Source organism: Diaporthe batatas, assembly GCF_019321695.1.
Source record: "Diaporthe batatas strain CRI 302-4 chromosome Unknown Contig00003, whole genome shotgun sequence".
Lineage (NCBI taxonomy): Eukaryota > Fungi > Ascomycota > Sordariomycetes > Diaporthales > Diaporthaceae > Diaporthe > Diaporthe batatas.
This window is the reverse complement of record NW_025408550.1, coordinates 6,788,944-6,810,499: the sequence shown is the minus strand read 5'-3', so window position 1 is coordinate 6,810,499 and position 21,556 is coordinate 6,788,944. Positions and strand designations below refer to the sequence as shown.

Here is a 21,556-nt window from a genome sequence, read left to right as displayed (position 1 = left end):
CGCGTTAGCAACGCGTCCCGGCCGGCGTCATTTAAGGCCACACCTTCATCCACTTCACTTCCCTTCCCTTCCCTTTACCTCGCCGAACATTCAACAGGGCTGCCATCTCTCCGATCTGGAAATCCTCGTTCGTCTTGGTCTTGCTGGATTATTGCAACAGTGTCCAGCGATGGCTCAGCCTACAAACATACATGGCTCCAGGTTCGGGTAGCGCTTTGCCTACTTACCCATCTGTACCATGTACTTCTGTCTTTTCTTGTCTTGTTCTTCAGTGCCCGCATTCCACTCGCCAGGCCAGGCACCGAATTGCAACAGAATAGAACTTGTGGATCACTCCAATCAGCCGAGGGGTTTGACCCCCTCTGAAGGCCTCGTGGAGGATCCCTCGCCCTGTCAGCGTCTCGGAATGGAATGGCCCTCAAACGAGCATATCATGTGCAAGGTATTCCCACGACGGCATCGAGTTGCTGGGGCGGTCTCTCCATACGGTCCCGCCTATCAGCCTGGAGGCAACCTACTCCAGCATTGCTTCTCATTCATCCTGTTCTCTTCATTCTTGTCTTCATAGCCTCCCTCGTTCTCGAGTGAGAATCACCCTGAAGCCTGCCATGAAGATATCAATCAGGGATGAGCTTTCCCACTTGTTGATCCTCGGTGTTTGCCCTCGTGCTTGCCGATGCGATGTGACAAAGACCACAAAGAACAGAGATCTGAGCAGACACAAAACACACCGTCTCCTTCCATCCACCCTGTCTTGCCAAGTCACCCCCAACTCCCCCTTCTACAACCCCCATTGGCATGGCAGCCTAGGCCGCGATGACGACAAATTAGCAGATCGACCAGAGGCATGTGCTCCATCTTCTTGGCGGCCGCCTGTGACGGTTAAACAAAAAAATAGTTTTCAATCGGATGCGGCAAGGCGTTTCCCCCCCAATTGGCGGGTACGTGTTGCGGAATGGCGATGCCTTCCAAGTCGGTTGGCTCTGGTGGGAGACAACTACGTTACAAACAACTTCAGCCCGGTGATGACTTCAAGGTCCAAAAAGCCAAATTTGCAGGCAGCAGAAGCCGCTGGCCCGCCTGCAAAGCGCGGGTCTTCTGGCGACGGTTGTCGTTGAGAACCCAAGAGAGCTAATCTGAGGGCACATGAAGTTGTTTTCTACCCCATCCATCCCTTTGTTTTCCCTTGTCATAAACCATCAATCACAGCCCTGCTATAAGACGCGACCATGTCTGGCGATTAGTCCCGAGACAACCACTTCTGTACCTGTTCAGGGCCCACTCCGAGTGGTAGGGCCGTCTTAACGAAGCCTCGGTTCTTCTCCAAATATACCGGCCCATGTCTCGGTTTGAACCTTGGGCTCGGATGACCGCTCTAACTTTCATGGTGCCCATGATATTGGGTTGACTATCTGCCTGCAGGAATCGCTCTTATTTGTGTTGGTTACCGTTCGCTGTTTGTGATTCCAGACTTCGCCAACACTCGACATGCGCTCAGACCCGTCACAGGAATGGCCCCGATAGGTAGTCAAATCATAACTGCTCATTTATTGAACCCCTCGACTTTTTGTAAATCCAGGCCCGCCCCGATTCGGGACCTTTATACCGAGGTATTGTACACACAGGATGCTAGCCGGACCCATTGTCTCCAGATCCACCCACCCTAAAAATTGCGAAGATGCCAAATACTTCTATGGCTGAAATAATTTCGCGGCCTCACGATGGTTTCTCGTTGCAGCAAACCCCATCTACTGCTTCTTCTTCGCGTCGGCGGCCTGCTGTGCAGGCTTGTTGAACATCCATATGGCGACAAAGGCTAGCCAGCCCACGCAGGTGACACCAATGCTGGCCAGGTAGGGCCAGGCGGCTGGGATCTCGTAGCTGTAGGGGTACTCGTCGTGTGCCATGTGGCGGACGGTCACGGAGTGCTTCTCCTCGATGTTGGACAGGAAGGGCCGCTTGTAGTTGGTGATGAAGTTGTAGACGCCGTGGTGGTCGGGGACCCTGAAGGTCACGCGGAAGATACCCGCAGTCTCGGACGAGGCACGCTTGATCTTCTTGATAGGGATACGGTGCAGGGCGGACAGCATGCTGAACTCGAGCTGTAGCTCATCACCCTCGGGGACCTTGAAGTCCCACCACCTGTCCCAGACCCACTCGGAGATGGAGATCTCGTAAGTCTAGATAACTAGCGTATTAGTTGCTGCAGATTCGTGCAAGGGTCGGAGGAAGATGACTACGTACGACATTGTTGTTGACACGGTAGATGGAAGGGTTGGAAACGTTGGCCAGGGGGCCCTCCTCAGCCAGATGATGCTCGACGTGGTTGACGCGCAGGTGGCCAATCTCGTGGAAAGTCCAGGCACTTGTGCGTCGGGAGAACTGCAGGTTCCAAGCCTCGACTGCCTCGCTGTCGCCGGGGCGCTTGACCTTGGCGTCGACCCACTTGTCCTGGAACATCTCGGCGGAGCCAACCACGGTGAAGCGGGCAGAGTTGCGGGCTTGGAAGGTAGAGACAAGCGACAGCTGCTCGCCGGCGGCAAAGACGTCGTCAACGACCTCGGACTGCTCCTTTTGGTTGTAGATGTAGGCTGTCCGGGGTGCCCTCAGGATGGGGGTCAGGAGGGGACCATTGCCCAGGGTGTGGCCGAGACCGCGGGGGAAAGCAATAAGGTCTTTCTTGCCACCGCTGCCGAAGTAGTTCTTGGTGTCGTCTCGGTAGTCGCCAGGAGTGGGCATGAGGACGACATCATGCAGGTCGGCGGCCGACTTGGCATCGTAGTTGAAGTGGTCAACAACCAGGCCGGTTCGCTCGGCGGGGATGTGGATGTCCAACTCGAGGAGGAGGGCATTCAGAGAGGTGGCGACGGGCTGGGTGGCGCTCAGGGCAAGCAGGACGTTGCCGCCGGCGTTGACGAAGTCGAGGATCTTCTGGGCGGTCAGGTTGGGGCCGAGGCCTAAGACATGGGCGTGTCAGTACAGCTGCAGTGGTATATAGTAGTATTTCTGGTGAGCCGAGCTTTGTTCTCACCCTTTGACTTGGTGGGGAAGATGACGAGGTGGTCAAAGGTCTTCTCGCCCAGGTGTTCCAGCCTCAGGTCCTCCTGTTTGGGAGTCGCATGTGTGATCTTGTAGCCTCGCCCTGCAGAGAAGCCGAGTCAGCCATTGCAAGCTTGCCGCCTATGATTATTGTGAGTAGTGTGAGCTTGTGCATACTCTCCAGGTCTCCTATGAACTTGGAGTAGAGCTTCTGGTCCTCAACATCCTCCCAGATGCTCAGAAGGCGGTCGCCCGTGGCGCTGGCAGCTTGCGTAATAGCTGCCAGGGCCAGCAGAAGGAAAGAAAGGACGAGCTTCATCTTGAACAACAACAAGCGCCTACGTGCGCGGGCAGAAGGGAACGGTAAAAGTGACAGCTATGCCTTGGTTGTCATGTGGCAGCCACCAATCCGACGCTTTTAAGTGCTGGTGAGGTGGGAGAAACAGAGTTGTCGCAACTGTTAGTAGCTGGCCTTCACAACACCCAGAAAGTGGATGGACAGCCTGGAACTACCCTACAGCAAGAGCTCTGGATACGTCGCCCATTTGCCAAGACTCGTGGGGCCTCTTCGACCCCTGCCATCCCAGGCGTGGCTTCTAACCACCCGCAAGCCAGCACTTACAGGGGTCCTGAGGCAGCTTAACAGGTACACATGTACCTGGGCACTACCTGGGTAGCTGTAGAGTACATACTGCCGCCAGAGCCCTTACATAATCCCGATTGGCCAATGGCACCGAGGCAATCCAGCCTGACCACTTCTGACTTCACCTGATGAGAGAGCAGCAGCATCCATAGAGGCAGACACCGAGGACTCTTGAAGGCAGCAAGCAAAGTCCAGCAGCCACAACCCCCACCCCAAGAGCACAAGTAAGCAAATTCTGTGGCCCTCGAACCCTCCTGCACAGCTGTCATGCCCGACATCCTCTAACACCGCAATCCGAAGCAGCCAACATGTCCGGCCGAGCGCCCCTCTTCTGGCAAACGCCCTTCCGGTACTGGCGCTGGGCATCGCGCGAGCGCCCCGCCCTCTTCTGGTCCTGCGTGATCGGTGCCATCGGCCCCGTCACCCTGGCCGTCGTGCCGCCCATCAGACACGCCCTCGGCGACTACGACGCGAAGCCTATACCTACCACATACCCCAGTACGCCCGCCCGTGTCGCGGCTCGCTCGCGGCTCCTCCCCCCCTCTTCCGTAAACCCCGGCCGCTGATGTTGTGAACAGTCCCTCCCGGCCCCAGGAAGACGCTGAGTGGCTACGACGACGGCTCCGAGTAGTGGGTTTCCTAGTTGCGGGCCGGTTCGGAGCGATGGTGCGAGGAATACACACCCAGACGACGCGGATGGGCCGAGTGAGGATGGGACGGCGTGGACGGCGTTGGGGATAACCGAATCGGAACCAGAATTTCAAACATCCCGATCCTTATCCGTCTCTCCGAATTGCTAGGCAACTGGCTCACAAAACGCTTCTGATCTCGTGCCATCTCAGACACAGCCTAGTTGGTGAAGACGAGTCCCTAGTCAGGAGGTTTGAAAGTGCCCAATTGGCTCGAGATGGAAAGGTTACAGAACCCCGGGCCGTTTTTCAAGCACCAGACCGGGAGTCTGAAATGCTTGGTTGTCCTGAAGTTCAAGCTGTTATGTCTTTTTTTGTCAACTCCTGCCTCGTGTTCCGGCTCAGCCGCACCGGCATACTGTGCTTGTGGGATTTGTTCAGAGTGATTGTTGTGGTGAGAGACTGTCTGATCACAAGGCACCTCTTGTCTGTCCTACCGTCGCAAGAGACCCTGAACTGTGTGGCAGAAGTGTTAGAGGCCAGCTTTATCTGCTTCCACAGCCATATACTCACATCAATTGTCTTGATGGAACCCATAGCTGAGAACTGATGGAGCTGTGTCCATGAAACTGTTAGTGCTATCATGGCTCTGCCACATATAATCCTCCCAGGCTTTCACACCCATCTCAAGAAATGGATCCTACAATAGGTAAATGGGCTGCGAGAGGGCTTAAGCACTGTGCACACAAGGTGGTGGCACGCTCATGAGGATCACCTTCATGAGGCAATCATCAGGTGTGCCTGACACCTTGTCTGATTGTTCTTTCTACCAATTCCATATGTACTTGACCAGCTTTATTGTCTATATCCCTAGCCTCAATCCCCTTCAGCACCCTGTTATCATCTAGCCCAAAAGACAATACCCTGTGAATGTGCATCAAACATCAATGGAAACTTTTATACCACCAACGATCACAGACACAGCACCTGAAATGCCGCCCAACGCTTCCCACCCATGCCAATGCTAAGCCACGCCAAAGTACCACGATATTCTATACTTTAACGATCGCAACTGAGCTTGATGAACCGGAGGAGTTGCGCAACTAACGCTCTCGCTGGACTAGATTCCACTCATACTAAACGGTGGCGCTCGCGTTAGCCAAGCTTGCTGCAGTCTCAGGATGGCGTTGGAATGGAGAAACTTACCACTCGCCCATCGTCATCTCCCGTGTACACCATCTGTGGCATCGGTGTGATACATGTGATTGGCGCGTCGATGTTCGCCGCCGCCTCGCTCTTGTTGTCGATGTGATCCAGCCTCCTAAGCAGCTCTAGCACCCACTTGCCGTCGCCCCTGCGCACCGTCTTCCTCCAGACGTTCACTCTGCCTCTCCTGTGGCCAGTGAAGACGAGGAAATTCTCAAGCCACTCGCTGCTGCTGCCCTCGTAGAACGCGCACGAGTACACATAGTCGTCCTGAGCCTCGCCCGCGCTGCCGCAGACATTTTGCTCGAGGATCAACTCTCCGTTGAGAGTGAAGAGGAGCACGTTGGGCCCGCAGCACAGCATGATGTCCCCAGTGACGTCGTTGATGCGGGCACATTCAACCGGGCGCGACACCGGAAGCTTGCGGATGAAGTCTAGGCGATTCAGGTCCCACAAGAAGGCTGTTCCGTCTTGAGATACCGTGAGGAATGTGCTGAATGACTTGGACACAGCAATCACATTGACAGGTGTTTTGTGGCCGAACAGAGACATTCTGGGAAGAAGCTCGACGTTCTTACCCGCCGAGGACTTGATGGCGAAGACGGATACGACGCTGTCATCTCCGGCAGTTATGAGTGTTTTGGAGTCAGCAAAGGCCACGCAAGATATCTGCCCCTGGTGAAGATTCTCAAGAAGGCCGACCGGTTTCCGGTTGTCGCTGAGGAAGAACCGGATGCTGTTATCCGCGAATCCCCACTCCAGGAATTTGTCAAAGTGAGGAGGCATGTTGAGCCTGAAGGGCGATGCACACAGCAGTCGATCAAGCTTTGGGGCATAGATGAGCGAGGCGACCCGTTCGTGGCTCTCAAGAAGCGGGTAGTTGACCCTCGTTAGCGACTGCACACCTGTGTCAAGTCTTCTTGTCTGCACGTGGGCGTATTCCCGGGCGGGATGGGGTTTGGTGAAGACCTGGTGCGGCGTTTGTCCAAAATTGTGGATGATGTTGGTAGTGATGGCCCTTTCATTCTTGTCGACCAAACTGTCCAAATCGATAGCACCGTGGTAGGAGAGATGGTGGAAGACGTTGAGATTTTCCACGGCCGCCTCACCTCTCTGCTTGTACCCAAAGATCAAATCGATCCAATGGTTCAAGTTTTCTGTCACGTAAGGACTCTCAAGAGCCTCTCGATTCTTGGCGATAAATATTTTGGGGTCCCCTTTGGCCCATGGGGGAAGAATGACATGATCAACCTTCCCAGCATTACCTTGGCGGTGACCAAAGTCGTAGCCGTTCGTGTTGGTGAGGAAGTCGGGCAGGTAGAAAAACTCAGGAATGAGTTCACGAACGTCAGTCCCATTGTCCCTAGAGGATGATTTCCATGCACCCTCGATGGAATAAAATAGACGGTCGGGATGGTCAAAGGTGCCGCCTTGTAGCAGGATGTACGATTGAACGAATGGAGGCAGCCGGATAAGGTACGAGGCCACGGCCATGGCGGAAGAGTAATGTGTCCCGTAATGGAACGGGATTTCGCCCACCTCCATCAAGTTGCTGTACCTCATCATGTAATCGGTCTGGCGAGCAATGGTCTGGGCGCCCATTGGCTTCGAAAGATCCCGGAAGCTGGCTGGGTTGGTGAGGTCGAGGTCCTCGCTGGTGTAATCTGCGAGGACCCAAGGGAAGACTGGGTATTGCGTCAGGTCATTGAAAGTCCGCCCCGCCATGGTGTTCACGAGCATCAGGTAGTGAAAATTGGATATCTCTCCCTTCTGCCACTTCCTCATGATGGGAGTCCATGGTGAAGCATTGAAGATACTGCCGAACTTGGAGCCAAAGGATTGAGGAGCCTCATCGAAGATCTTGATGCCTTCCAGCCTCCAGGCATCCTCCGGGTTGGGCAATGATTTCGGATCCGATGTGTGCGGAGTCTTGTTGGACAATCTTGCGAATACCTCGTCACGGATACTCGGGTTCAATGCGGTCATCAAGTAACTCCGACCGTCTGTGAAGAAAATCTCGATGGCAACATCCCTGAACAAGAAGCGACGTTTGGATATACTAATCACGTCGTGCCATCTCCAGCTGCGGGACTCCTGTTCGCTTCCTCTTTGAGCTTTGGGCTTCTCAGCAGCCTTACTGCCCGTGATAATTTGAGAGTACGGGTCACGCTCGTCCGGTGGGGCTTGCCAGACATTGATAATTTCCCCATCAGCGCTGCGGAAGACGTTGTCCATGATGTAGAGTGCTTCTTTTCCGATAATGAGAATGCCTTCGCATGCTTCGAGACCGATGATTCGTGAGATGTTGTACACGTTTTGGACAGTATCGCCGAGCTCGAGGCGCCGCATGACCTTTCTGTTTTTGTCTTCGAAAGAGTCGTCGCCTTCGGGTTCATTGAGGTCCTCGATGAGCTCGAATTCCTCTTCTGGTGTCACGCCTTGCTCTGGCTGCTGCTCAGTCGCGGCCGGCTCCTCCGTCAGGGCAATACTCTCACCGACCTCATTGATCGCACTGACCTGAGGCGTGTTCGTACCAGAAGTCCCTAGGCCGACTTTTGTGTCCAGCTTCAGACCAGCAACGGCAGGCAAGGGGTCTGAAGGTCTGGACTCCGAAGGTTTCTTCTTGGCTTGCTTAGACTGATATTCTTCCCCTACCTTTGAGTTGTCTGGCAGGAGACGTAGGCGCATCCGGTTCCTTCCCTCCGTCCGATCAAGCTTCCACTTGATTGTGCGGTCAGTTTCCGCGAAGACGCCTCCAGGACGCTTCAGGTCCCGGTCCATCTTGGCAAAGGAACTGATGAGGAAGGTAAAGTCGTCTTGTTGGTCTTGAGTGAGGCGCTGATGCTTAGAGTGCTCAGTGCAGAATATGCTCTTCATCCAAGCGCTATTTGCCATCTCGTGACGCAACAGAACATTCTCAATCTGCCGTGTCTCGTCACGCCACAGCTTCAACCTTTCTTTGCGTTTCGAAAGTCGCGATCTAGCAGTCTCCAAGGTACGCTGATTCTCGGAGGCGACGTATTCCTCCCACGTCTTTGACATGCCACCCAGGAGCAGCGCGTCGAGGGAAGGCCGGTGTTGGTCGACCCAGTCGACAAACGTTCCGTCATCAACTTCGGTAAGACGTGTGAACCCGCTGGTCAATTTGGACTCGTTCGGCTGCATTGGAATTTCCCGGAAGACACGCGCACACTCGTCAGGCTTTTGGACCATCATAATGCGCAGGATTCCAGCAGCGGCCAAACGAACCGGCTCGCGGGCATCGATTAGCTTGCCGTACAGCTGGTACCAGATGAGACTCATGGAATCATCGTTTGCCGAAAGACAGTCAAGCAAGACAATCTGCCAGTAGTAGAGGTTAGACAAAACTGCCAGATTGTCTTCTTCTGACACTTGGGCATCATCGGTGTCAGAGAGACGAAGCAGAACAAGCTTAATCATAGACCCTTTCAAAATCGATACGCTCTGGCTGCATAGTCGGACATTCTTCAAAGATGATATATCCGGTCGTGCAAGGTATTCCAGAATGCTTCCGAGGAAGTCGGTCACAGGCTCGGCACCATTCATGAACCATCCTTCGAATATTGTATCCAGTATGTGTGTAGCAAAACGGGACATGTTCTGAAGGACCTTGGTATGATGCAGTATAGTTTGATCAGATTGTATCAATGCACTCAAACGCGAGATCGCATGTCGCAAAACATAGGATTCGAAATACGCCTGATGTTCCTGGAATCCTGGGGGTATTTTCAGGAACAAGCTGAAGCCTGGGAATTCCTTGCGGGCAAGCAACTGGTCGATGAATACGTCAAGAACGAGATCCAGCAGGCCTTCTAGTACGACATTGCTGACTTTCTGTGACTGGACTTGTAGCTTTGGAGACATGACGTGGGCCAACCGAGCACTGCTCTTTGCGGCTTGGGGTGATTCTTGCGAAGTCAGGAGGACGAAAGAGGATGCGCGCCGGAGCTGAGTGCCTCTGGACTGATTGGATGACTCCCCTGATGAGGGTACCACAGACGCCCTCACGATCGGCGCCGGGCTTGACGAGCCTGCCAATGGTCGAATAATGACATCGCCGCCCTCGAAAGTGAGCGCGGAGTCTCTTGAGTTCAGCTCCGTCTCCGGGCTCACAGGGTCAGTGCTAAGGAGCACCGGATACAGAGCGGAAAGAAGTAGCCGCACGTAGTCAGAGGAGAGGGCAAAATCTCGGAAGTCTGCTGAACGCTTGTGGTGATTCGACAAGAACCGAACCACAGTTTGAAGAACAACAGCATGGCTGGTGACCCGCTCTTTGTCCACACCGCGGGTATCTGGTGTGGTGTTAGCCTGGAAGGATTCGTGCACATTGACATTGAAGCGGTACTCACGCCTGGCCCCAAGTTCTTCGACAAAGTTCATGGACCTCGCTCGCGGCCTGGCTGATGCAGGCTCAGAGCTGCTCAAATTTCTGGAATGCCCTCTCTCAACACCAACTGGTGAATCTGGGTCGTCCTGGTATTTCAGGATGTCCCTCAGACCATGCTGGAGCATTGTTGTGATGACCGGTAAAACATCAGGGTATATCACTCGGCAGTCGCCAAACAGATCATTCAAGTTCTGCAGGTCGAAGCACCGGTCGAAGTCGATACTGGCCACATCGACTCCAAAGAGTATGCTGAGACACATTGGCCACAGAGTTGGAATATCCCACCAATGCTTCAGACGGTGTGACATGATTGCGAATCCGCCCGTCTTCTTGGCAAATTTGGAAGCATAGCTAGAACCATGTGACACGAGCACTCTGGCGATAATTTTGCATCCATACACGATAACCTCGGGATTCTCCTCGGCAAGTAGGTACAATAGCCACTAATTTATCCATATTAGTATCGCAAGCAAAGGATAATGCGCGACGACTTACCTTGTTTGTTACCGTTCGGGCAAATTTGTGGATGTCCGTGTAGTTCCCTTTGTCGCAGAGTAGTCGTGTGTACAAAGCCAGGATCTTGACACCGACTTGCTTTCTCGTTAGGATAGTCACATTAGCACCGCTGGCTGAGTCGACAGTGGCGCGACGCCGACCATTAGTCGGAGTGATCGCAGACATTGGTCTGGGTGTTCGCGGCTGTGAATTTGCCGAGGAGTGGAAGGTATAAGTGATAAACAAAGCGATAGTACGATGAGCCTCAGCGTTGAAGTTGCATTTGATGAGACTCTCGAACGCGTCCAGGAAATGGGGCATGACATTTTCTGATATTGTCTCTGCCTTCAAAGCGTCCAACATCCTCTTCACAATCCCTATTTGTAAATTGTCAGCATGCTGCCAAGACTCGTCGGCCTGGGTCCTCCAATCCTTACGCATTCGCTGTAGTCGGCGACTGTTGAACTCGTGAAACTTGCTGTTAACAGCAAAAGTCACAAACTGCTTATAGTACAGCTCCTGAGTTATAGGCGCCGATTTTCGCCAGGTATCGAAGTCGATCAACAGGATGCGGTAAGCAAGTGGGTTGATGATGAAGGATTCCACGGGCGAAGCATGCTTGTAGCCGACGAAATCCAGCACCAAGCTAAGTAATTGGAAACTCAGCTTGTCCCTATCTTCTGGGGCCAACAGCAGCCTCCATCCGGGAATATCAGTCCCAAAGGTGGCGTAGCCGAGTTTAGCCCTCAGGAGCATGCCCAAGATGGCATAGCCATTGTCTCGCTCCATCGCTTCACTGTTCCTCCAGCTTTTCTTGATGGAAAAGAACATCAACTCCACGGATCTAATGAACTCCTCAGCCGTTTTAGCACGCTCAACCAGCTTCAAGGCAACAGGTGTAAACCCGCCAATCCGCCAAAGATTGTCATCGAAATTGTAAGGCGTTGACACAACAGGATCTCCTGCAAGCACAGCGACTCCATGGGCCCTCACGAGAGCATCGTTGACACACGGGAGAGCGGCGTTTATGGAAATAGCAGTCCCGCTCTTAGTCGCCAGCTGGAACAGGTTGCTAGCGGCATTCCTGGATAGAGACCGGAAGAGGAATGAATCGAGGAACTGCCCCTCGGGTTGGAAGATTGCGGTAGGCAACGTACTCATGAGGACTTTTTGTTCCGGCACGAGGCTACTAGCCTTGTCCCTGATGGCTTTGAGGATGTCAGATGAGCCCTCCTCCTTGCCCGGGTGCAGCATCTCGTTACGCAGGCCCAGGGCTGCCGAAGCCTCGTACGTCTGGAACCCTCCGAGACAATCTTGGAAGTTCCCCTGGTATCTTGGACCGAGGCGGTAGTGGACTGCAAGCAAGTCATCACTTAAGATTTCTTCAAAGAGGTGTGCCGACGCCAGGGACCACTTTGAAAAGACAAGCCCTGGACCAAGCTGCGTAGAAAGATCACGTGGGGTCCCCAAAAAGGCTTGCACAGGATGTGGCTTGTTGGTGACGGAGTTGAACGATGCGAAACTCTCTGTGCTTGCATTGCTCATCGGTGGAGGCACGGGATACTGCGACTTGATTTGCTCGGCAAATTCACCATTGACGTATAGCGAGGCCTTGCTTGCTGTCATCGTCCTGGGGCGTCGGTGAACGATCGCAATATGGTACCACCGACCTTCCTTGAACTTGACTGACTTGAAGCGGACGCTGGGCCTTTGAGAAGTGACGGAGGTCTGCAAGATGAAATTGTGGGTATCCTTCTCCAGGTAGGCCAGAAGAAAGCATGTTTGAGTGGCATCAAAAACGCCAAATATGGTCGTGTGTGAGCCCGGGTCGAACCGGTCTACTCGTATCCATGCGGTGAAACTGTAGCCGGCCGATGATGCGGGGGGGAACGAACGCCCGAGCGAAGGCAGCTCGATGGACGAGTGTCCATGTAGGGACAGGTCAAATTGTACGAATGGTGGCCCGTTGAATCTTGTTGCCATGTCTAGGCAGAATTGGGAAGCAACAGAGTCCTGTTTTGACAATAGCAGCTGTACGTCTGCCAGCCTGTCGACACCGAGGTGTATCAACGACTTGCAGAGACCGAGGATGATGCCTCGCTCGTATTCTGACAGTCTTGAACCCGCTCCGAGGTACAGGGCAAGAAACCTAGAGAGCGCTCCGGTGCCGTGCAAAGCACTCAAGTTGGAAAACGAAGCAGAGCTGGCTAGCCTTATGGTACCAAGAACGATGGCCGAAGCAAAACACTCGGCGGTTTCTGGGTCCCTGGGCATGGACTCCCAAAAGTCGATGACCGCACGCATGATCTCGGGATTCTGAAGCACCGTGGTAGACGAAATGATCTTCTCGAGCTCTCTCTCGATTATAGGCACTTCGAATCGGGTTATCCGGTTTCCTTCGGCGTCGTGGTACGCGACATCACCGCCAGCTTCTCTGGTTCCTTGTGGAGCAGAGGTGATGGCCACAGCCTGGCAAAGCTCGTCCAGCCTCTGGTCGTCGAGGGAAAACGATAGCAGCTTCCCAAACAGCTGGCAGTTGGTCCAAACGTCCGAGTCTGTGCCACCCAAGCCGACGCTGGCTATGATCTGTTCCAAAGCCTCCCAGCCGCCGCCTTCGACCCGCCGCTTAAAGTAGCGACGATTACCATGGTGTTCCCTGAAGTTGGAAGAGAATATGGCCAGGACGGTGTGCAGGAGCTCGAAGAAGCCCTGCTTCTCTTCCAGGCTGCGGCGCTGTGGGTTGTAGAAGCCGGAGTAGGCGCGGAGAACATTCAGCAGGTGGCGGAAGCCATCTAGGTGGCGGAAGTCGTCTTGGGCGGGGCATGGGGGACTGGTCGCAGCGACATGCTGGTGGACCTGACGGCCGAGCTCGATGAGAGGAGGGAAATCGGGATAGTCGCTGCCCTGGGGCGGTCGGAGCGCGGCAGAAAGCTTGTCGAGGAGCGTCTGCAGGACCTCGGCGGCCTTGGACACGACAGGAGGGTGCGAGGCAGAGGTCGAGGAACGGTATCGGCGCGAACGAGCAGCCAGTTTGGGCACAGAGAGGGACTCCATGGTCGTGGCCGCTCAGAGCTCCCTTCGCAGACTTGTCATCGCTTCCGTCGAGGGTCAAATGTCGTCCCAGCACCCGTCAAGGGTCCAGGCTGCAGCCACAGGATTGCTGCATGGAAAGCTCGCAGGAGGGGCAGCTTTGCCGGGCGCGCCTCGCTGGAAACGATCCGCAGGCTGATCTTTGCCGGGGCCCCTCTTTGGGTTTGAACCTTTGGAAACCCAAACTCTGGGATGCGCGAGGGAACCAGGGTCCGCCGTGAAGCTCTCAAGATGTATGGCCCGGCCTTGAGTGGGTGGTTGAAAGAGAGGCCAAGACCGTCTCAGAGTTGTCAGCCTTGGGGGTCGTGTGGCTCAGCCTGTGGTGGGGCTCTTTCATAGGGGCCCTTGCCGATCCCAGCCCAGCACAGCGTGTAATCCCGCAGGTGCGTCAGCTTCCCGTGCACCCTAATAAACGAGCAGACGAGGTCTACCACAGTGATCAGCGTGGGAGCACGGGAAAACGCTAGCCTCGACTCCCTCGAGGCTGCTTGCTGGCTTGCTGGCCGCAGGCCAATCCTTGCACGCCACCGAGCGGCATTGGCGACCGACTTCACTCGAGAGCACTAAAATATTCACCCGCCTTGCATTGAAAGCACAGCTGTCAAGCCGTAATAGAATGGAGTATGCGTAAGCGTCTCACACTAGGGCCATCGTTCGACAAGCCAGCCCGCCAGCCCGGCCACTGATTTCCAACGAGCACTTGAGCTAGCTAGCAACAAAGAACCAGAATGAACACAATGGGCCTGCAGGGCCCTGGCACTGACTGGCGTTAACGCTGGGGGCGTCCTGCTTTGAGACCAAAAACGTTGGCACTTATTAAAGCAGATGGAGCTGGCCGTGGGTGGTGTGACGCAAGCCGTCTTGGTCGCCCCGGCCTCGACCCCATCCGCAGGCTGATGTCGCCAGATATAACTACAACACATGCGGTGATACCACATGGCCTGATGGGTTCTGGGACGCTGCTCAGCTGTATGACTCGGGAATATGCTTCACATTACTTATTCACGCATGAGTATTCTCCATATCGTTAATTAGCGAAGCCTGTCCGAAAAGACTTTGCCAAGGCGATGCTACATATTTACCTGGGTATACATACATAGATACCTAGGTGCTCTATGTTACTTACCCCAGACTTGATCGGCTTGATAATCTGTGTCTGGAAAGGGCACTCGAGCCATCGTTCTCCATCTGCAAATTTTGTGCTCCCATGGATATTTACTAGTGCCCCTCATGAGATATCACACAGGCGTCTTCGGGGACCTGAACTCGACATCAGTGCTCCGTTGTGTCACGTAGAGTAGTAGAATACTGCTCAATTGTAGCAGATCTGCCTCTCTGTCACTTTATGGAATGGGATCGAGTCAAGACTAGGCCCCTTCGGGCTTTGGACTCACTCGCAGCTCTACTGTGTGTACGATGCTGGCAATATTCCTGGACAGCCTTCGCTGACGGCTTCAGCTCCCGTGGTCATCGCTGTTACCCAGCCCCCATGGGAGGTTGTCTTGCAATCGTGCTGGGATAGTTACAAAGCGAGGTTTGCTCGGTCGCCCGCTCGCCAAACTCCCCATCCGGACCCTCCATTTCATGGTGGCATCAAGGCTGAGGTTCCCGAGCAAACCTCGCACTCTGCCGAGTGAGTCTACTCCGAAGCACCAGGGTCATGATGACTTCATTGACTCGGGCTCACACGAGGTCCACACCAGAAGAATACAACCATCGCGTCAAGCAGTTATGACGAGGCTGCGAGTGAGAGTAACAAGCTTGGGGTTGACCGTCACCGACCGACTTCTCGGAAGCCCGGAGCACTGTAGCTTCTCCCATATCGCGTCGCGAATTTTGTGGCCCCGAGTCCGCCGCCAGCCCCGGGCCATTGCCGTGTCCAGCATGTCTGAGCTTGGAATGATTCAGGAACCTGTGTCGCAAAACATGCTGCTCACCACCCACTTAATTGATTGTCGGGTCAAGATCATGTCCCACAATGGAAGTCTCCTCTGCATTGAAAAGTCAACGCTGTCAGGCTTGAGATAGAAGCAGCAGCAAGACCTAAGCTCTCTCGAGACTTTTACATCATGACTCCGCTAGGAGCAGGGCCGAAATCGCTTCTAGCTCCCGCTCTTGAAACTTGGCGCAAGCGACGGTTTGCTTCCATGCGTGCTGGCGTGGTGACCGACTGGACAGTCTCGCCTGTCCAGACTGTTCTCACCGAGCTTCCCCTGAATGCCGAATTGGTTGCCCCGTGTCTGCAGGAACAAGGGACTTGTCCCCCATCAAAGCGTTAGGATGTTTGACCCCACCGTGCAGTAGAACAGTAGACTGGTGTCTGAACAATTTTCCCAAGACGTGGTAGAGGAGAAAAATCCTCGACGGCTGGGACGCTGAGACCCAGAAGAGGCCGTGTTGCACTGCAACGAGCGTTGTTATGCGGTTTAGTCAGCAGACAAGGATTGTGGTGCTCCTGGGACCGCCTGCCTCAGACTGGCCAATGGACTGGCTGTTTATGGTCGGGGAACGAGACCGGAATCTACCAGGAATGCCGTGTCTCCAGACTTTGGGATATTCTTGGACTCTCACCGCCCCAAGAGGTCAACAACGAAAAGCGGTGGAACAATCCAGAGCCCAGGCGTGAGCGTATATACTGTACGGAGTACGGAGTACGGGGTACGAATACCTAGGTACTTATTTAAGTACTTACACACGCCGCTACTGTGTAATCACGACTGGCCAAGCCCGACGCCCAGGCTGAGCATCAGGACCCCGGCAAACCGGCAACCGGTCCACGGGTCGGTCCATTGCCAGTGTTTGTCACGGCTCAGATGTGCCATCTCGTCGCCGGTCTCCCAGGTCGAAAGCACGGCGATGATTTCATTCCTGGAGGCGGGCCTGGTCTCCTGCCAGGTTTCCAGCGGCAGCAGGAAGTCACCGTCCTGCCGATCTTCTTTGGAAGCAGCCGTCAACGGGTCCAGTACCTGGGGGTTGACCCAAACGGTGGAGCACTATCGGATCATACAGACGTTATGGTTCCAGCCCCAGCACCAACCCCATTATCCCACGCCCTCGCGCTCAAAGGGGACTTATCTCGTGGATGACTGCATGGAGGGGCCCCCCTCACTCGCCCTACCGGGAATAGTCGCCGCGGAGGAAGCCCACGGGCAGCAACGATATCTTGGCTCGTCTCCAGAGTGCATGCTGGGGCACCGAGGAGCCGCCTGCCTAGTTCAGGGTCGAGACGCAATGCACGCGTCGACAGGCACGCCAATGGCCGTCCCGGGCAAGCGGGGACCGCCTGGGTGTCTTGGGCGCGCGATATTACTGCCTGCACGTCTCCTGCAGTCACTGCGCCCTGACCCCACACCCGTGCAGCAGCGAGGACCTACCACAGTACGGCCTCCGACTTGTCAACAAGCCTTGCAAGCCCCCCGAGCTCTCGTAGCTCCCGGCTCGGTGGCTCGGTGGTTGTTCAGGTCGAGGGTACGTCCCCACTGCCCCTCACCTCCGCATCCCTGCTCGATGAGGAGCACATGTCCACCCAGTACAAAGACACCAACCGGACACATACATTCTAGTTCTACTAGCGTCAGTGGCAGGTCTTGGACAGCCGGCTTGTCTCTTGGTATATAGCCTTGTGGGTTGGATTTCTGCCGTTGGCCGAGGGCAGCCCGTCCTGCTCGAGGTCCATCTCCATCACGATCCTGAAGTCCTCCCTCCGGCCTATAATAGCAACGAGATACCTCGACCTGCCTCATAGGCCAGAGTTGTGACACATTCCCTCCCCCCGCCCATCTTCTTATCTATTGCGACAGCTTCTAAGCCACTCGCCTGGGCAGCATATTAGGCGTGACCGCTGTGTCTCACCCTGCCGAACTGGTCGCGTGCCTGCGCGTTCCAACGCTTGATAGACCCCAAGGCAAGGCTTCCCTACAAGCCCGGGTTGAGCTATTTTGTTGCCAGAAGCCCCGGTCTCACTCTGTTCCTCTCGTTTCAGTCTGGACGGGCTCTTTCCCATGCCAAGTTCCTGCATGCTCCAAGTCGGGACGCTCTTATATCTCCAAATCCAGCCTCGCCCCCCGCCCCCTCGCCCGTGTCCACCTGCCCACACGCATATCAAAGCCGGACCGCAATAATGGCTGCCGTTGACTTTGATACCCGGCATATTAACGCCTTCAGCGCGGATGATTTCGACACGGCGTCCATTCGATCAGCTGCTCCATCTTACAGTAAGTCGCCCATGTGGACCTGGACCGCCCTGCCCTTCCCTACGCGAGTATAGCTGCACGACACCATATATCATGTATGTACTGACGGCAATCAACAAACACCAGTCTCCGAAGCGCCCTCCTACCACACCACCGTCTCTACCACCGAGACCATCCCGCCCTACTCGCCGCCGCAGAACGGTAACGCCAACGCCAACGCCAACAGCACACCGGCGTCCAGATCCTTGCTGCCGTCCCACACCGCACACATCCCCTCCCCGGGCCTGCCCCCGATCCCGCCCGCCCGGAGCTCCGCCTCCGACCTCCCGTCCCTCGGCGCCTTCCGCATCCCCTCATGGAGCGTCAACACGAACCCCATGTACCAGCGCGTGGCCACGCGGCGCGCGCAGGCCGCCATGTCCAGCGGCGAGGGCCTGGTGCGCAACGCTGCGAGGGTGCTAGAGCGGGTCAACGAGGAGAGTGGCGGCTCCGGCTCCGGCTCCGGCTCCGGTGGCGGCAGCGGCAGCGGTAGCGTCACCCCCGCCGACAGCAGCCGGGTGCGGCCACTCGAGGACCCGTACCTGGTCGGCGAGGTGGCGGCCGCCCGGGCGAGGCGGGAGAGGCTCGCCCGGGAAAACACCGAGGATATCCTGCACCGCGAGGACAGGAGGTGGGACTGGTTTCTGGGTGAGTTGCGCTGTGTTGTTGTGACCCTCAACCCCTGTTCCCTGTTTGTTTCGGGGGCCCTCTGCCTCGGGTCCAAGTTCCGAGGGGGGGAGGGGGATTCTGGGTTTCGGTTTCCTTTTGGGGTGGTGGGGGGGTCTGGGAGAGATCGGACGGAACAAGGCTCTGGGCTGACACTTTTTATGATTCACAGGCCAGGTGAACGAGCGGGAGGAACGACCGGCCAGCTGGAGACCGTTCCGCCGGAACAACATGCACAGTGGATCGCGGGTGAAGCTGGCCCGCCGCGTTGGTACGGGCCGCTAGGCGTTTCGATTCTGTCTTTTGTCCTCTCACTCGGGATTTCATGCGGCGTTGGCTTGTGTGCCGTGCTGGTCTGCGAATCTCTTCTGCAGATGCGCCCTTGTTCACTTCTGGTATCATACTTCTTACCATTCTTGTCCCTCATTGCAGGAGCTGGGGTTCCCATTCTGTGCTGCAGTTTTTCTTAACAGCATTGGCGTTGTTTCTTTTTTGCTTAACTTTGTCTTTTTTCCCCATGGAGATTCACGGCGTTCTGGAAGATCATATTCTTCACTCCAGCATTTTTCGGTGCCTCAGTTTGACAAGGAAGGGCAATACGGTACATAACGATCATGTTGATGAGGCCGAGGATAGAATGAAGTCTGTGCTGAAGATGATGAATGAAATCTAAGATTGGCCATGTTCCAAATTTCTCAGCCGGTACTTTTTCTCAAAGTGCCAACGTAATTCCGAGCTGTCTCTATGCACATTTGATCGGGCGATGAACCCCTCCTTGTCAAGGAACGCTCCAACGACCACTGACATTTGTTGACTGGGGAACGCCATCGGGATTCTTCATAAAACATTCAACTTGAGTCCTGCCTGTCAGTCTGTTAACGAGGGCCCACTTTCTGTTGTTGAACGGGCGTTTTGTACTTGAAGAGCAGGCAAGCCTATCCGATGTTCGAAAGAGCAGGATGTGAACCCACCACAAGGCTAACTAAGCGACAGGTACTCGCATCATTTGGTACGAGATTGCAAACTGTGCACGGATTAAAACACTAGACAGGTTGAGGGCTTATCCGCAGATGTGCTCACCTCACCCGTACCCGAAACTTTCAAAATCGGGGTCACACAATATTTTGCCAGTGCATCTAGGCCAGACATAACCCGACTGACTTCGGTAGGCGGGTTCTTGTACTATGTTGAGAATAAAGGGAGACAGGACCAAGCCCGAAAAGCCGGGCAGCGAGGACCACACGATGCCCAATAACTTGGAGCAAACACGAGGGGTTAGCTACCTAGGTAGGTAGTGGGTGACTGTTGTGATACGGATCGTCAAGTATTTGCTGAGAAACGCTGATCAAGTCATTTTGAACTCGGCACTCGAGCCCGATCCGAGGCCTTTCAATCTATCAAGCAGCTACCCCAAGTGCCGACAGAATGATCGAGGGGGACATTCAAGGGGCCGAGTATAGTTGTCTTTACAGTCATGCGTGGTAACCATCAGCTTCATTCTCGTACATTCCAGCTCTACCTACGAACAGATCCTTTTAACGCCCGGCCAATGCAATGTTGTAGTCCGTGCTCTGGGTAGGGCACATCCTCTTTGTGTTTTGGTACAGCCAATTCCTTCTGCTAACCTGTTCTTGCTCGAAGCAAATCCAACATTCCCGGACCGCCACTCGAAGCTTAACCCTTGCTCTTGGTGTTCAGGATCAATGCGACAATAAGTCTGTTTCCTTGTTGTTAGTGACCGCTTGCGAACCGTTCAAGGACGTGATGTCAAATGACTGACCCGTAGAGACCCAGGACCTCTCCAAAGATGAGGATCAGGACCATGCCGACAAAGATACGGCTTTGGGACATGTAGGCACGCACGCCCTTGTCACCCACGACGCCGATGCAGTAACCGGCCGCGAGACCTGTCATGCCAACAGATATACCGCAAGCGAGATGCATAAAGCCACTGAACAAGCTGTAGTTCGATTTTGGGTCGAGGTCCTGGGCGATCAGGACGGAGATGACGAGGGAGTAGACGGCGATGATACCGGACATGACGACGGGGATGAGGCACTAGGCACGAGAGCGACGGTCAGCTGGCCGGAGAGGAAGAACCAGGATCTCGGCGACGGGTTCCAGCTCACCTTCATGATCAGGTCTGGCCTGAATGTCCCCACGCCCGCAATTCCGATGCCAGATTTGGCTGTGCCGTACGCGGCTCCCGCGCACCCGAATATCATGGCCGCCGCGATACCGCCCTGCACGTAAGCACGATCATCAGCCGGTTGAGCACAAGACAGACATGGACGCGAGGTACTGAGGGGGACGTGGGAAGGCAGTTATGGGGAGGGCGGGCGTACCATGCCGATGAACGGCGCGAACTTGGGTGACAGCTCGGAATCAGCCATGATAGCAGCGTCTCTTTTGCTCCGGTGCTAACTAAGTCGGAGTGGTGGCGGGAGGTTCGTAATCTGTGAGAAAGGTGACTCTGCAGGGTGGGTCTTGAGACCGTGTCGTGGGCAGCTGTAGCAGCTTGTTTGCTCCAGCGTCGGTCGGTCGGTGGTGGTCCTGCGGCTGCTGCTGATGATGATGATGAAGCTCGGAGGAGAGCTCTACGCAGCCAGACTATGCCTGGGATGGGCTGGCCGCCAAGAGCGACCCCAAATCACGTGTGTCTGGAGGCCGTGGCTAGTACGGAGTACCAGGTACATGTTCTACTGCTATCAGGCCGTGCGGTGAGAGCAGTGCACCTATCTACCCCTACAGGCATCCTGCCAGCCTGCTAGGTACCTAGACACGTACTTAAGTAGGCAGTCCACTTGCGCGTTAGAAGGCCAATAGCGCTGCAACTTGCCAGCGCGCGTGAATACCGTCCCAGATGCTCGGGTCAACACATTCATTTGGTCCATCACCGACTCCGTACCGCACAGGAGTCATTCTCACGCTAGCTGTTCGCTTACATCAGTGAATGAGCTCCAAGGACACTGCAATTCTGAAGCTTGCGTGGTGGCCATTTGCAGAACCGGGCGCCCCCGAGCCCAGACTGCCTAGTGCCTCCTCCCATACTAATTGTTAAGCGACATTCTGAGGTCGCGCCTAGGTCTTGCTGGAAAGGGGTGCCGTGGCGCTAACAGCCCTGATGAGCCGCGAAATTTGAGTCGTC

General features: G+C 55.1%; 6 protein-coding genes across 6 annotated transcripts; 3 read left to right on the top strand and 3 right to left on the bottom strand.

Annotated features, from left to right (window-relative positions):
- Window positions 1-67: 67 nt before the first annotated feature.
- Window positions 68-3,581, bottom strand: KVR01_002945 (dolichyl-diphosphooligosaccharide-protein glycotransferase). Its single transcript, XM_044788261.1, has 4 exons — window positions 3,217-3,581; window positions 3,032-3,142; window positions 2,245-2,957; window positions 68-2,180 (listed from the first exon to the last, which is right to left on the bottom strand). The coding sequence occupies exons 1-4, from the start codon at window positions 3,356-3,358 to the stop codon at window positions 1,749-1,751; spliced, it is 1,398 nt and encodes a 465-aa protein (XP_044647960.1). The 5' UTR covers window positions 3,359-3,581; the 3' UTR covers window positions 68-1,748.
- A 409-nt stretch (window positions 3,582-3,990) lies between these two features.
- Window positions 3,991-4,313, top strand: KVR01_003583 (uncharacterized protein; the record flags this gene model as incomplete). Its single annotated transcript, XM_044789214.1, has 2 exons — window positions 3,991-4,180; window positions 4,261-4,313. The coding sequence occupies 2 exons, from the start codon at window positions 3,991-3,993 to the stop codon at window positions 4,311-4,313; spliced, it is 243 nt and encodes an 80-aa protein (XP_044648598.1).
- A 1,101-nt stretch (window positions 4,314-5,414) lies between these two features.
- Window positions 5,415-13,474, bottom strand: KVR01_002528 (uncharacterized protein; the record flags this gene model as incomplete). The annotated part of the gene is made up of 6 exons (XM_044781467.1): window positions 5,415-5,447; window positions 5,518-9,830; window positions 9,888-10,368; window positions 10,421-10,515; window positions 10,582-10,797; window positions 10,858-13,474. The coding sequence occupies 6 exons, from the start codon at window positions 13,472-13,474 to the stop codon at window positions 5,415-5,417; spliced, it is 7,755 nt and encodes a 2,584-aa protein (XP_044647543.1).
- Window positions 13,475-16,366: 2,892 nt separating this feature from the next.
- Window positions 16,367-17,128, top strand: KVR01_003414 (uncharacterized protein; the record flags this gene model as incomplete). Its single annotated transcript, XM_044786266.1, has 1 exon — window positions 16,367-17,128. The coding sequence occupies one exon, from the start codon at window positions 16,367-16,369 to the stop codon at window positions 17,126-17,128; it is 762 nt and encodes a 253-aa protein (XP_044648429.1).
- A 502-nt stretch (window positions 17,129-17,630) lies between these two features.
- On the top strand, window positions 17,631-18,693 carry KVR01_002781 (uncharacterized protein; the record flags this gene model as incomplete). The annotated part of the gene is made up of 3 exons (XM_044789578.1): window positions 17,631-17,724; window positions 17,830-18,390; window positions 18,581-18,693. 3 exons carry the CDS (start codon window positions 17,631-17,633, stop codon window positions 18,691-18,693), a joined length of 768 nt encoding a protein of 255 aa, XP_044647796.1.
- A 1,018-nt stretch (window positions 18,694-19,711) lies between these two features.
- On the bottom strand, window positions 19,712-21,099 carry KVR01_003645 (uncharacterized protein). Its single transcript, XM_044793999.1, has 4 exons — window positions 20,754-21,099; window positions 20,538-20,651; window positions 20,189-20,466; window positions 19,712-20,125 (listed from the first exon to the last, which is right to left on the bottom strand). Exons 1-4 carry the CDS (start codon window positions 20,799-20,801, stop codon window positions 20,083-20,085), a joined length of 483 nt encoding a protein of 160 aa, XP_044648660.1. The 5' UTR covers window positions 20,802-21,099; the 3' UTR covers window positions 19,712-20,082.
- Window positions 21,100-21,556: the final 457 nt, after the last annotated feature.